At 38.7% G+C, this 13,566-nt stretch overlaps 1 protein-coding gene across 1 annotated transcript; it reads right to left on the bottom strand.

Annotated features, from left to right (window-relative positions):
- Nucleotides 1–3,494: 3,494 nt before the first annotated feature.
- Nucleotides 3,495–4,464, bottom strand: LOC124376574 (skin secretory protein xP2-like). The gene is made up of 2 exons (XM_046835738.1): nt 4,155–4,464; nt 3,495–3,778 (listed from the first exon to the last, which is right to left on the bottom strand). The coding sequence occupies exons 1-2, from the start codon at nt 4,462–4,464 to the stop codon at nt 3,495–3,497; spliced, it is 594 nt and encodes a 197-aa protein (XP_046691694.1).
- Between the last annotated feature and the right edge of the window lie 9,102 nt (nt 4,465–13,566).

Raw genomic sequence — 13,566 nt, 5'->3', positions numbered from 1 at the left:
AATTATAAATACACAACCCCACTCAGCAGCACAGCTACATGACATTAAAGAAGCATGGGGAAAACTAAATTCTGATCAAACTCTTAAATTAGAGTTCTCTTAATTTTGTCACTGGTTTTATATAAATCCTTACGGCTAGCATGCAAAAAATAAGAGATGTAAATGACATTATCTGCTGTTTTTTTATATGATGTGTATGTAGCATCTTTAAAACTCTTTTCATTCAAGAAAGATATGCAACAATACACAAGAGCACTGAGTCTTAGGTGTAATAATAAGCCAATAAAATATGGTGCTACTTCAAGGCAAAATACTGTTTTGGGTGGTGATGGCTCAGCTGATCTTGATGAATAAGGAACTGAGAGTGCATCACTTGGCTCATTTTCTTCAACAGAGCTTCCATTATAGCTAAATAACTAGTCATCATACTCTAGGAGCAGCATAATAATGGCCAATTCAGAGCAAGGCTGAGATGCTATATATGCTTGAAGATGACAATATCTTGTTATCTTCTTAGACATTATTCACATAACTGTCACTGCATGCAAACCTTGGGGTAGACTAATTGTCTTTCTCACCTAACATCATTAATCTGAACCTTCTTTATCTGACTTCCAACTTCCTTTACAACAATACATTGATAAAGCTTTTCCTGTCCACAGAGGCCTTTCATATTGTTGTATATTCAGTTTTTATACCAGATTTCTCCCACCCAACCCAATTGCTATGTTTAATCCACTCCCTTTCTGAATTTTCCATAAAGGATTTAAATGGCCAATCCTTACTGATTACAAATTAACAAATAGACCAGTGCCCACTTACAGCCCACACCATACATACTCTGCACTGCTCCCTTCAAACCTCAAACAAAAATGGGTAGACTACACCTATTAATCATTAAAACACAAAGAAGTAGGCAAGTTCTCTTTCCTGGCAATCAGTTGCCAGGATGGATTTCCCCTGGCTGTCTGTCAAAAAAAATCTCATGTCTCTCCCAGTAGAGTTTTCTTTGCTTGTCTTTTTTAAACAAGTTTAATCATCTTTCGTTTATACTGGTCAAGGTTGAAGTGGATCGCAGTAGTACAAGGTATGAGTAAATCCTCTTTTGTGTGGGATGAGAGTTTGGTATACATTTATGTACATTTATTGCTAATTTTCAACACTTAATGCTAACATGTTTTTTTGGAAGAAGAAGAAAGCCAAAGAAGGTGAACTCATGCAAAGTAAAACAGGGTAATTATATATAGTACAGTGGGAAAAGAAAATTGTGGATTTAGAATCATAGTATAACTAGCAAGACAAAACATGGGTTTTTACAATACCCACTGCACATAGTGTTACAAATATAAGACAAAACCTTCTGTTAACTGCAGTAGATAGATAGATAGATAGATAGATAGATAGATAGATAGATAGATAGATAGATAGATAGATAGATAGATAAATAGATAGATAGATAGATAGATAGATAGATAGATAGATAGATAGATAGATAGATAGCAAAAATAAAATGGAATAAATTAAAAAGTTTACATTTGTGGAAATACAGATGTGTATATAAGTGTGGGTGGGTGGGTGTTTTACATTTAATATATAATTTTCTGAAGATATCTTCTACTTATTTCAGCATACTTTAACAAATGTCTTTATTCCTTCCATCCTTCATTTATTCACTCCATCAATATATGGAATTATCAGGATTTTCTCCTTTTAAGAGAAACTTTTGAATCTGGACATAAAATGCTAAAGAATTTCACTAAACTGTCATAAAAACAGAACTGGCAGTGATTTCACGCATGCACCAAACCAATTGAGTTTTACAATGCATTACAAATCATATTTCGACACTACAAACTGTATTTCAGGTGTAAAATAAGGGGCCACAGTGAAACAATGCTTAAAATGCAAGGTGGAGATTAAACAACCTTGCTGTTGCACTTAATATTTTTGTGAGGAACTCAGAAACTCAGGAATTTTAAATATGTTACACACATACAAAGGATTAAATTCGGTACACATGTGCACCCAACCAAAAGGTCTGTACCGAAATGGTTTGTTATGAATTAATGTATCGTTACACCCTTAATTGATAGATGGATGGACTTGAAAGAGTAGAAAAGTGCTAATTCAAACATACACCCATTTCCTCATGAACCCACTTCATAAAACGGCATGGTTCAAAATAGTTCATGGTTAATGTATCATTTGAATTAGATTCTCTTTGTTTCACTTCTGCTATTAAAACTTTTTTGACCTTTTTGCATAGGTCCTGTTTTTTTTTTTTCAGTTCTATCCTGTGTCATGTATGTACTGTGAAATGTAATTGACCTCATAGCAATTTTGCATGATCCTGCATTTCACCAATGGCAGTTTTTACTAGTTTATTTTGTTCCTAACATATTTTCTCACTGTTAATTTTGTAACCTTGCACCTACTTTTTTTATTACATTAAAAAAGAAAGAACTAAACAAATCCCTTGAGTGTGTGAGCACACTTGGCAATAAAACCCATTCAGATTCTATATCTGAATCATTGAAAACGTTTGGGAATTGAGCAGCATTCTGTAGTTAACAGAAAATTAGAGCAAGGGACATTGATCATTTGATCTTTCACTAGACCCACATAATGCCAAGTAACTTAAAGTAAAAACCTTTAAAGACCACAAACACTTTCAGTATCACTCAAATATTTTAACTAAAGTCTGGAAAGGTGGTACTAACAAGAAAGAGGTGGAAGTACATATTGCAATTAATTACGTTAATTGGCAACAGGTCAGTTACATAAGTGGGTATAAAACAAGTATCCAAGAAAGTCTGAAAACTTTCAGATGTAAAGATTGGCAGAGGTTCACCAATATGTGAAAAGCTCTGTCTACAAATTGTCAAACAATTTCAGAATAATGTTTCTCAATGTAAAATTTCAAAGACTTTAAATATATCATCATCTACAGTACATAATATTTTTAAAGGTTTTAGAATATCCGAGGAAATATTTGTGCACAAGGCTGAATCGTAATATTGGTGCCCATTATTTTTAGGCCCTCAGGCAGCACTGTATTAAAAACAGGCATTATTTTGTGATGGACATCACTGCTTTGGCTGAGAAGTACTTTCAAAAATCTGTAAACACACTTTGCAGTTCAATCCAAAAATGTAAATAAAAGATCTATCATTTTTAGAGTCGTGACCACGGCGGAGATCAGGGGCCCAGCGATGCCCTCAGCAGAGAACAGAGGCTGAGCGGCACCGTCAGCAGAGACCGTGTGATGCCCTTGGCGGAGATCAGTGACGCCCTCTGTGGGAGTTTGGAGCAGACCTGGGGGTATGATGCATCCACGGGGGTTGTCAGTTACGGCACCTACTGAGGATGGCGGAGGCGTGACAGCGTCTACTGTGGCTGTCTGGAACATGACAGCGCCCACTGTGGCTGTCTGGAACTTGATGTCGCCTTCAGCGAAGGCGCCGTCACACTCCAAGGTCCCGCTGAAGGCGACATCAAGTTCCTGCTGAAGGCGACATCAAGCACAATGGTGCTTTCGGCGGAGTCTTGGACCATGACGTAGCCTCCAGGGGACTCTGTGACCGTGGGAGGGAGGGACCTAGGTCCGTAACGTCGGCTATTGAGGGATCCTGGAGTGCGTTGGCCCCTCCGAAGGGGACTTGAAGCTTGACGGCGCTTTCGGAGAGGCTTGGAAGTGCTACATTGTTGTGGTAGGAGCTGTAAAGCGCGGCCTCCCCTTCAGAGGGACTGTGAAGCGCAACAACGCCTTCGGAGAGACCTTGAAGCATGAGGTCGTCTTCAGGTTCACTTGGAGGCGTGACATCGTCTCCAGGGTCACTTAGAGGCGTGACGTCGCCTTCGGAGAAACTTGGAGGCGTGACGTGAAGCGGAGCAGCACCCTCGGCGGAACACTGGAGTGGAGCGGCACCCTGGGTGGAACACTGGAGCGAAGCGGCACCCTCGGTGGAACACTGGAGCGGAGCGGCACCCTCGGAGGGACTCTGGAGCGGAGAGGCGTGCTCGTAGGAACACTGGAGCGGGGAGGGGTGCTCGGAGAAACACTGGAGCGGAGCGGAGCGGCATGCTCGGAGAAACACTTGAGCGGAGCGGCGCGCTCGGAAGACTGTGAAGCGCAACAACGCCTTCGGAGAGACCTTGAAGCATGAGGTCGTCTTCAGGTTCACTTGGAGGCGTGACATCGTCTCCAGGTTCACTTAGAGGCGTGACATCGCCTTCGGACAAACTTGGAGGCGTGACGTGAAGCGGAGCAGCACCCTCGGCAGAACACTGGAGTGGAGCGGCACCCTGGGTGGAACACTGGAGCGAAGCGGCACCCTCGGTGGAACACTGGAGCGGAGCGGCACCCTCGAAGGACCTCTGTAGCGGAGAGGCGTGCTCGTAGGAACACTGGAGCGGGGAGGGGCGCTCGGAGAAACACTGGAGCGGAGCGGAGCGGAGCGGCATGCTCGGAGAAACACTTGAAACACATTGTTTATGGTGATGAGAAACAATACCAGAGTTAGGGAGAGTCACTAACCATAACGCGGAGCGAATCCGGAAGACAGGTCAAATCGGCACAGCCGGTATAATCCACAATACAGGTAGAATCCACGGAACAGGTTGAATTCACGGAAAGGGTAGAATCCGTACAGAGACTGTAATCCGTGCAATTGGCACAGGGAGCAGGAGCCAGCGGGGAATGAACTCTGAAACGGGAGCTTATAAAGGTGAGTCGGTAATGAGGACCAGGTGTCGGGAATCAAAGCCGGAAGTGGCAGAGAGAGCAGCAACATGACAGCCGCCGAGGGGGGCATGCCAGGTGGTTTCCTGACAATCATGCAAAGAAGAAGCCATATATGAATATGATCCAGAAATGTCACCGTCATCTCTGGGCCAAAGATCATGTATAATGGTTTGTGGCAATCTGGAAAACTGTTCTTTGGTCAGACAAATCAAACTAGGACTATTGATCAGGCAAGAATGGGACAACAACCCTCTCCAAAACTCCGGTAATTAGTTTCCTCAGTTCCCAAACATTTATAGACGGTTGTTAAAAGAAGAGCGGATGCTACACAGTGGTAAACATGGGCATGTCCCAACTTTATTGGAATTGTGGTTACATTATTTCTTCTTTATTATTGTTATTATCCTTGTTTACTCTTTCATTAGTATCACACATGTCACACCCTAGATGCTCTGTTTTCACAGAATATTAAGCAGGACCTAGATAAGACTGATAATTTCCAGAACTAATCTGCTTTGGTTATTTGCAAGCACTTGCTTATAAATTAGGACTAACTGTGACTGCATGGTTGGTACTAAACATTTCATATAATTGTACAGTATATATATGTTTGTGTCTTTTAAATATAGACTACAACATGACAAGCTATGTATTCATTAAATAATTAATCTTTACAGGAAGCAGTAGGTTAACTGCAATAAAATGGAAAGTCCAGTGCATTTTCAGTAATCAAATCCTGGGCTGTAAAAAGCTAAGAAAAGCCACAGTTTGCTAGGAAACCAGTCTGAGGTGGTCAGGATACTTTATGATACTTTATATCTTTACCAAGAAACAAAACTATTGTATTGAGTATAATAACATTTGGAAAACCTTAATGCATCCATTATGCTCAGTTTGAGTGACATTGTAAGCGAGCTGATACATGTAGAAAGTGACTAAACTTTTGATAACAGAGATTTTCATCATTCGTAACTTGTTCCATGTCTTTGTGATAGAAGAGGCGATCCTTTTCTAAGGTCAGGGTGCTCCAACGTCACCGTACCTCATATGACCAACTTTGGCTGTTATTCTTATAGACTTACCAAACATAATAACACGGTTCTGATGGAATACAAATTCCATAGTATTTTTTTAAATGGAATGGCTTACTGTGCGAGATTATCGAGCTCAGAAGCGAGAAATTGAAACAATGTTGCAGATATATTACTTTATCTACCTACACCTTTGTCAAAGGTTTTTAGAGTATACAGTATGCGCATGGTGCAAAAAGTGGTCAGTAAGCCCATTTTACATGCGTAAGGCAGTCTGTGATAAATACTGCTCTGCTTCCTGGAAGGCATGTGCTTTCTCTTTCTCACAAGCATTTTCTCATTGGCATGCATCCCTGTAAACCAGGGGTGGCCAACCAGTCAGAGACCGAGAGCCACATTTTTTACTGTGTTACCGCAAAGAGCCACATCATACACATGGGCACACATGAACATCACCCATCCCTTCCTCTAACACACACACACACACGCACCTCTGCTCAGCCAGATTTATTGTAAGTGTCACACACTAACATAATGACAGAAATTAACTCCTACAGTTCTAAGACCACAGGACAGTCATTTTCAACAAGGAACATTGTGTGCACTGTCTCACACACACAAACTTTTAGTTTAACCAAGTCCACAAACAAAAATATAATAATTTACAATAGCGTTTTTCTTTTACTATGCATGTTACATAGTGGGACTTTTGGCATTCCTTGCCTTAAACAATCCCCGTCAAATCTGCCTTGTGTTCCGTCAAATGCGCATGTGCGCGAGATGAATATACCGCAAAGTTTCCCAGTACGGGCACGATCATTTAAGTCTTGAAAATACGGTATTGAACTCAAGCGAAGCGAACACGCACATTAAAAAAACACAAACACAAACTTCGATATGAACGTAAGAGCCGCATGAAATCATTCAGTTCAGTGTTTGTTTTAAAGATAGCTCAATGCTCAGGGGGAACTAGATATAGTCTATAGATATGGCGCTTTATTAAGTGTAAAGCTACGCATTTTACCTGTTAAGGGCTGCTATGCAAATGTATATATTACATAATTTCGGAAAACATCATTTCATACTTTAGGTTCAGCTAACCTTAGATTCCTTTTGTTGCCTAGGCTTGTTGCCCTTGCTTGACTGCAGGTGTCTCTGATTCAAGACAGTTTGGCTTGTAGAATTTTGCTAAACACACAGTGAACAGTGTGTGTGTGTGTAAGTGTAGTAACTTGATATCTGTTTAAATTTGATAACAACCGTGGTGGTGTGGAAAACTTACACCCATACACAAACAGTAAATACTTTGGCCTGTGCTGTCCTGACTGCTCTGTGGTGAACAAAATATCTAAGCAGAGCATTGAGGACATCTACAGGGAGCAGAGAGAAAGGATGTCCTGACTGTTCTGTGGTGAACAAGATATCTAAGCCGACCATTGCGGACATTTACAGGGAGCAGAGAGAAAGGATCCTGATTATAAGGTTATTTAATCAATTTCATGTAAATTAAATGTTAAATATTTAAATCAATAATTCTTATGAGCTAAACAACCCCCGCCCCCACATACAAGAGAAAATTTTCAAAATAAAACTGGTCAATGTTATGAAGTATAACATTATAAAGTATAGTAAAGAGGGTGGATCTGATGCAAGGCACTGAACATTGCTAATAGTAGTAAGACTCCTAGTGGGTAAAAGACATTACATTTTTTTTTACTACAGTAAATGTATATGAAATTTTAATTAAATTGTAATTAATGTACTTACTAATAATTTATACATTTATTGTGATTTATTTTGTTAATTGTCTCATGAATTAATTAGTTAATTATTTAATTAATTATTTTGTTAATTGTTTTATCAGATAAAAAAATATCTTCAGTATCTCATGCTTGTACTGCTTAAATATGCTAGTTTTCAGCAGTAGAAGATGTGCTTGTCTTAGAACATATCTAATTTATATGAAGGCCTTACCACTTTGCTTTTCTAAATAACCAAAATATCTTTTCAATTTTCAACCAAAGCATGATTTTTTTGGGGCCATGAATGATTTTTAACTGACAGCCAAAACACCATTATAGTGCTATGAGGAACAAACTGTTGAACTCATCTATGTGCAGCTTATTGCAGTATATTGGAACATGAATAGGACTTTTTTTCTGTGTACATAAGTAAGTGAGCACAAATAGGGCAGCATAATCATATGTCTGCTATCTAAGTATGTACGTAGAAGCTGTTTGTTTTGTTTTGTTTTCGAAAAAATATATTTAAATGCTTTCCATAAATAGGTTGAACTCTAATCTGGACTGCTCGGGTTCATGGCAGTAGTGTCCAATGTCATTCCACTTGGCCTCCTGAACATGAGACCGCTTCAGTGTTGGCTCAGGGCCCAGGGGTTCTTTTAGGGGGGCAATCCCCTCCGCACGATCAAGGTTACACGGCGATGCCTACATGCCCTAGATGCGTGGGGAGATCTACACTAAGGCCTTGTGTTTGGACTTCCCGGTCGTCGCACAGTGATAACGACATATGCGTTCCTCACAGGATTGGGAGCGGTCATGAGCGGTCAGGCGCAAGGTCTATTGGGAGTCCCCATTTATGGTGGCACATCAATTGCCTAGAAATGCCAGCCGTGCTTCTGGCTTTGAAGCACTCCCTCCCACCTCATTGGACCACAGTGGACTGCGTGATATTACAGAAGTTCAGACACACAAGGTCTCTTCCTAGTGCTGTAACCAGGCTTCAATGGCATTCATTAAGGAATCGAATGAGATCCCTGATAACTTCCACAGACATGGCAGAACCTTCTGGAAGACAGAAAAACATAAGCAATTAAACCTTAATGGTTGAGTGGCTAAAGTGAACGCATGAGGAAAAATATTCTCTGGTCCACTGGGACAAAAACTAAATTCCAAAATTGTGCTGAACAGCATTACATTGGTTGAAAACCAGATTCTGCTCATCAACCTGGATAATACCAACCTTATTGTGATGAATAATATGCTTGACGAAATAAAAAGGTTCAGAGTTGAGGAAGAGATGAAAATTTTAAAAGGTCCCTGAAGAAAACCCTCCAGACTGCACATGACCTAGATTCTGCACACTCAGACTTTGTTCACATTTCAACACAAAAATGACCCAAAGAATAAAAGAAAAAGCGAAAGAACAACTGTGTAGGGACCTAGGTTAGTCTACAATGTACTGAGTTAGGGCTTACATTGATTTTTTAATAAATTTACAGAAATTTCCAATAACTTGAGCTGCAGAAGTGTTTGATTGGTTAAGTATACAACATGTCTGCTATGAACTTTGGGGAAGCATGGCAGATTAAGAAATGTTAGGGAATAAAATAAATGACATAGCAAATTAGGCTGGCTTTTTAATAAGAACATATTTTTGGAACCAAATAGTTATGCATCAAAAAAAAATTTTTTTTTCTTTGTATATCTTACTTTATAGTCACATTTTTATATTTACTCAACCCATGTTATTTATTTATTTATTCATTTATTTATTTATGTGTACAGTATTATGCAGCAAAAACACTTTGGGAATAGTGTACTTAAAGTCATCAGTTATTGTGCTGTATTTATGACTTTTTGTCAACAGAGGGCAATGTAGATCTTTATTTTTTTAGAGCTAGTTTGAATAAGTTCACAGTCTATTTGCAATAGGACCCAATCTTTATTTAAATTGAAATTAATTTATGTATATTACCACCTGGATGTTGATAAATGACTGTAAGAAGGACAATGCTGATAATACAAAATGTATTTATGTAACTGAATAGTTCTGAATATCTGGCTGAGATTAGGAATCACTATCAATATGTAGAAGTTCACATTAGGGTTTAGTTTCAATAGATGATCCCAGAAGTAATCAATGATTCAGCTCAGGCAGGGCAACAGGAAAAAGCTGAGGGAGATCCCTGCAAAACAAAGAAATATGAGAGAGCCTTGCTGGCTATTACAGTCACGACACCTCGTTTTCGCTCACTCTTTCTACCTCTCTCTCTATCTCTTTTAAGATAAAAGATGTTTTCATTCTACTTTTTACTATTATACTAAAAAGCAACAAATGGCTTATGATAACTGGTGAAATCTAAATCTTAAAGAATCACCTGAAACAAGAGATGCTATTAAACATCATTACATTATTTGCCCATGATCAGTTGCCCTGGTATAGACCTTCTTACAAAACAATTAATTTAGAATTCTTGTACTAAAAAATTTGTTCATCTGTATGACAGTTCCACATCGAGCTGAAGCCTGTTCTTCTTCAGCCCCTCAGCTTGCCATCATCACACCTTCTTTGGCAGCATCATCTGCTCATTCACATTCACGATGATGGCTCATCCTGTTATAATTTAACGACTGCTACTATCATAAGCACAGAGAGCTGAAATCCAGGAATACTGAGTGTGCTCATTTAAGAAGGGAAAGTAATAAACTTTTACAATAAGTATTATACTCTCTCTAGTCACAAGATGACTTTAAAAATCTGATTTAATCATTCCTAGAGCTGTCAATATAGTCAGCTCCCATGAGTAGGAATAGGATACATTCACAGTTGTCTATTAGTCAGTAAAAAAAACAGCTTACATAAGCAGTTAGGCTATGCTGCCATGATTTTGCATAGATTAATGACTGTATCTGCACACAATGCCCCCCTCTTCTTTGGCAGTACAGCATGTAGCGACAGCTGAGTGTCGGTGAAGAGGGATTAAAGACGGGACTGATTCACAACGGTTGTAGTAACAATTTTGCAGATAAAAGAAGACTCACTTCAGTTTATGACATTCACTATAGCAGGAATATGATATCCACTGCATATGGATGAATGCACAAAAGAGCTTCCGATCTGGAAAAAAATGCTCACTTTATTTCACCCTTGAAAAGAAAAAAAAAGCATATTTATTATGACCTGAAAAAATCTATAAATAAGCAATAGTCCGAACATACCATTGATCATAATTACCAAATAAGTTATACATTTGTCTCAACTGTCTATTTAGAACTAGGACATTGTCCCAGAAACAATGTGGACCAACAGTTTATTTTTTATTATTTTATTTTGAACATTGTAAACAGTGAAAAACATTGTGAATTGCAGCGTTTCCCCCTAATCCCAATACCAGAACCTCATCCCAATTGTTAAATGGGAGCATCATGGATTCATTTAAACCTATTGAGGCATAAAAGTCCGATAACATAATCATTTCACATCACCAAGTGCTGAGAAGTAGACGAATTTTAGAACATTTTATAGTTTCCTATCCTAGTTTTCTGTAGTTACATTCAACCTTGAAAATTCATTTTTCATTTGCATATGCATTCTGTTAAATAATTAATGTTAGGCTGGGAGAAACGGAGGCAGAAGCCGTTTATGGTTGAGTTTTAACAAGGAAACAATAGCAATAGCAATGGTGGAGTGGTGAATGTTTAGGCTTGTTTTGCAGCCACTGGACCAATACAAATATTTTAGAGTCATATGTGATTAAATCTGTCCAATGGCTGAAGCTTGGCTGAAATTGGGTAATGCAGCAGGCAGTGAACTCAAGCACACATTAAATCTACAACAGGATAGCTAAAAAGAACAGAATCAAGGTGTTACAATGGTCCAAGTCCTGACCTCAACCTGAATTACCCTGACTTTAAAAGAGCTGTGCATAATTTTTATAATAATAATTATTATTATTATTCCTATTATTCTTATTATTTTTATAATTATTATTATTATTCTTTAATGAACACCAAACTGAAATCTTTCTAAACATTTACAGCATTAGCATTAATAACACATGACATATTACTAAATAATATTAATATTTTTTAACAAAAGGAAAGCAAAAATGGAAAAGCCATATTTAAAAAAAATGTACACACTTTTACTGTCTCCATAGGATTAAAGAGCATAAGTAGCAGCCAGGTGCTACTATTCAAATACTCTTCATTAAGTGTCAACAACTTCATTCATCAGCAACTGTGACCACCTCTATAAAAGCCCAGGTTTAGCAGTTTGCTGGTCTGGAACATTCAGGTGTGTGTTAACACAACAAGGATGAAAGACATCAGCAATCTTAGAAAAACAATTGTTGCTGCCCATCAATCTGGAAAGGGTTGTAAGGCCAGTTTCAAACAATTTAATGTCCATCATTTTAAAGTGAGGAAGATTATTCACAAGTGGAAAACATTTAAGGCAGCTGAATAGAGTGGACGTCCAAGGTCAGACTATGCAATGTTCAAAGAAATTACAAAAACCCAAGAGTTACATTGCAGACTCTATAGGCCTCAGTTAGCATGTTAAATGTTCAATTTCATGACTGTACAATTGTTCAAAAAAAACTGAACAATTACTGAACTGGTTTGTTTGGAAGGGTTGCCAGTAGAAAAACTCTTCACTATGACAAGAGCACAACTTAGGTTTACAAAGTTGCATCTGAAAAAAATTTCTGGAACAATGTCCAGTAGACAGCACTACATTCTTCTTCTTCTTCTTCTTCTTCTTCTTCTTTCGGCTTTTCCCATTAGGGGTTGCCACAGCGGATCATTTGTCTCCATACCCCCCTGTCCTCTTTCAAACCAACTACCTGCATGTCTTACTTCACCACATCCATAAACCTTTCCTCTCCTCTGCACGTCCAAACCAGCTCAATCTCGCCTTCCTCACCTTGTCTCCAAAACGTCCTACATGTGCTGTCCTTACAATAAACTTGTTTCTAATCCTGTCCATCTTCATCACTCCCAATGAAAATCTCAACATTTTCAGCTCTGCTACCTCCAGCTCCACCTCCTGTCTTTTACTCAATGCCATAGTCTCTAAACCATACATCATCGCAGTCCTATAAACAATGCACTTCACAACATAATTCACTTAATGAATTTCTTATACCAATCTTCATGCTCGGTGGTGGAGTGGTGAAGGTTTAGGCTTGTTTTGCAGCCACTGGACCTGCACATCATGCAGGCATTGATTTGGTAGTTAACTCCTCTATATAATATATTCAAATATATTATAAAAATAAATACATAAAAATAATGCCCACAAACCTGAATGAACTAAAGCAACAGTGTAAAGAAGTGTGTGCCAATGAGTGATTGATAAATGACAATGCTGCTAAATGTGGTTCTACAAGCTATTAAATAATATGCTGTACTTAATATATATATATTTTATCAATTTTGAATTGATCTGTATAACAATAAATAATGACAAAGGTTGTCCAAAAGTTGTATAGTTGTATAGTTGTCCTAATTCTAAGACCTGATAAGTAATGTATTTTTAATTTTCATATGACTGTATGTGGTTATTTATGGTTATTATTAGTTATATCTTTACGCTTTAAACAGTTTTGTCTGCAGCTTGTTTAATAGTTACACATAACATACACATTTTCCTGTCTACTGTAGGCTCCACCAGAATTAGGGTGTTAGTATTGTAGAATAAATACTGGTATTACTAAAACTGCCCCAAAATGACTTATTTTCTCACTGCAACAGAAAGCAGGGTCCCAGCTTCCCCTGTTATGATGATCTTGGAGCATAATATATGTCCCAGATCGCCTGTGCTCCTCCAGCCTGGACTCACACAGGCTGTACAAGGCTGCGTTTGGAAATCCCTCTTCTGGCTTGCCTGCTCCATAACAATGATAATTGCCTTGGTAACCAGGGGCAGGACCTAATCAGCCGTCCCTCGGCTCATCTGCAAGCCGGCTGAGACCGAATGCAAATGTGCTCATTATCACAGACCCATCTGAAGGACCTGAGCTCTATTCTCTCCCTGTCCAAACAG

Source organism: Silurus meridionalis, chromosome 23 (assembly GCF_014805685.1).
Source record: "Silurus meridionalis isolate SWU-2019-XX chromosome 23, ASM1480568v1, whole genome shotgun sequence".
Classification (NCBI taxonomy): Eukaryota; Metazoa; Chordata; class Actinopteri; order Siluriformes; family Siluridae; genus Silurus; species Silurus meridionalis.
Note: the sequence above shows the minus strand (reverse complement) of the source record. Positions and strands in the feature narration are given on the sequence as shown.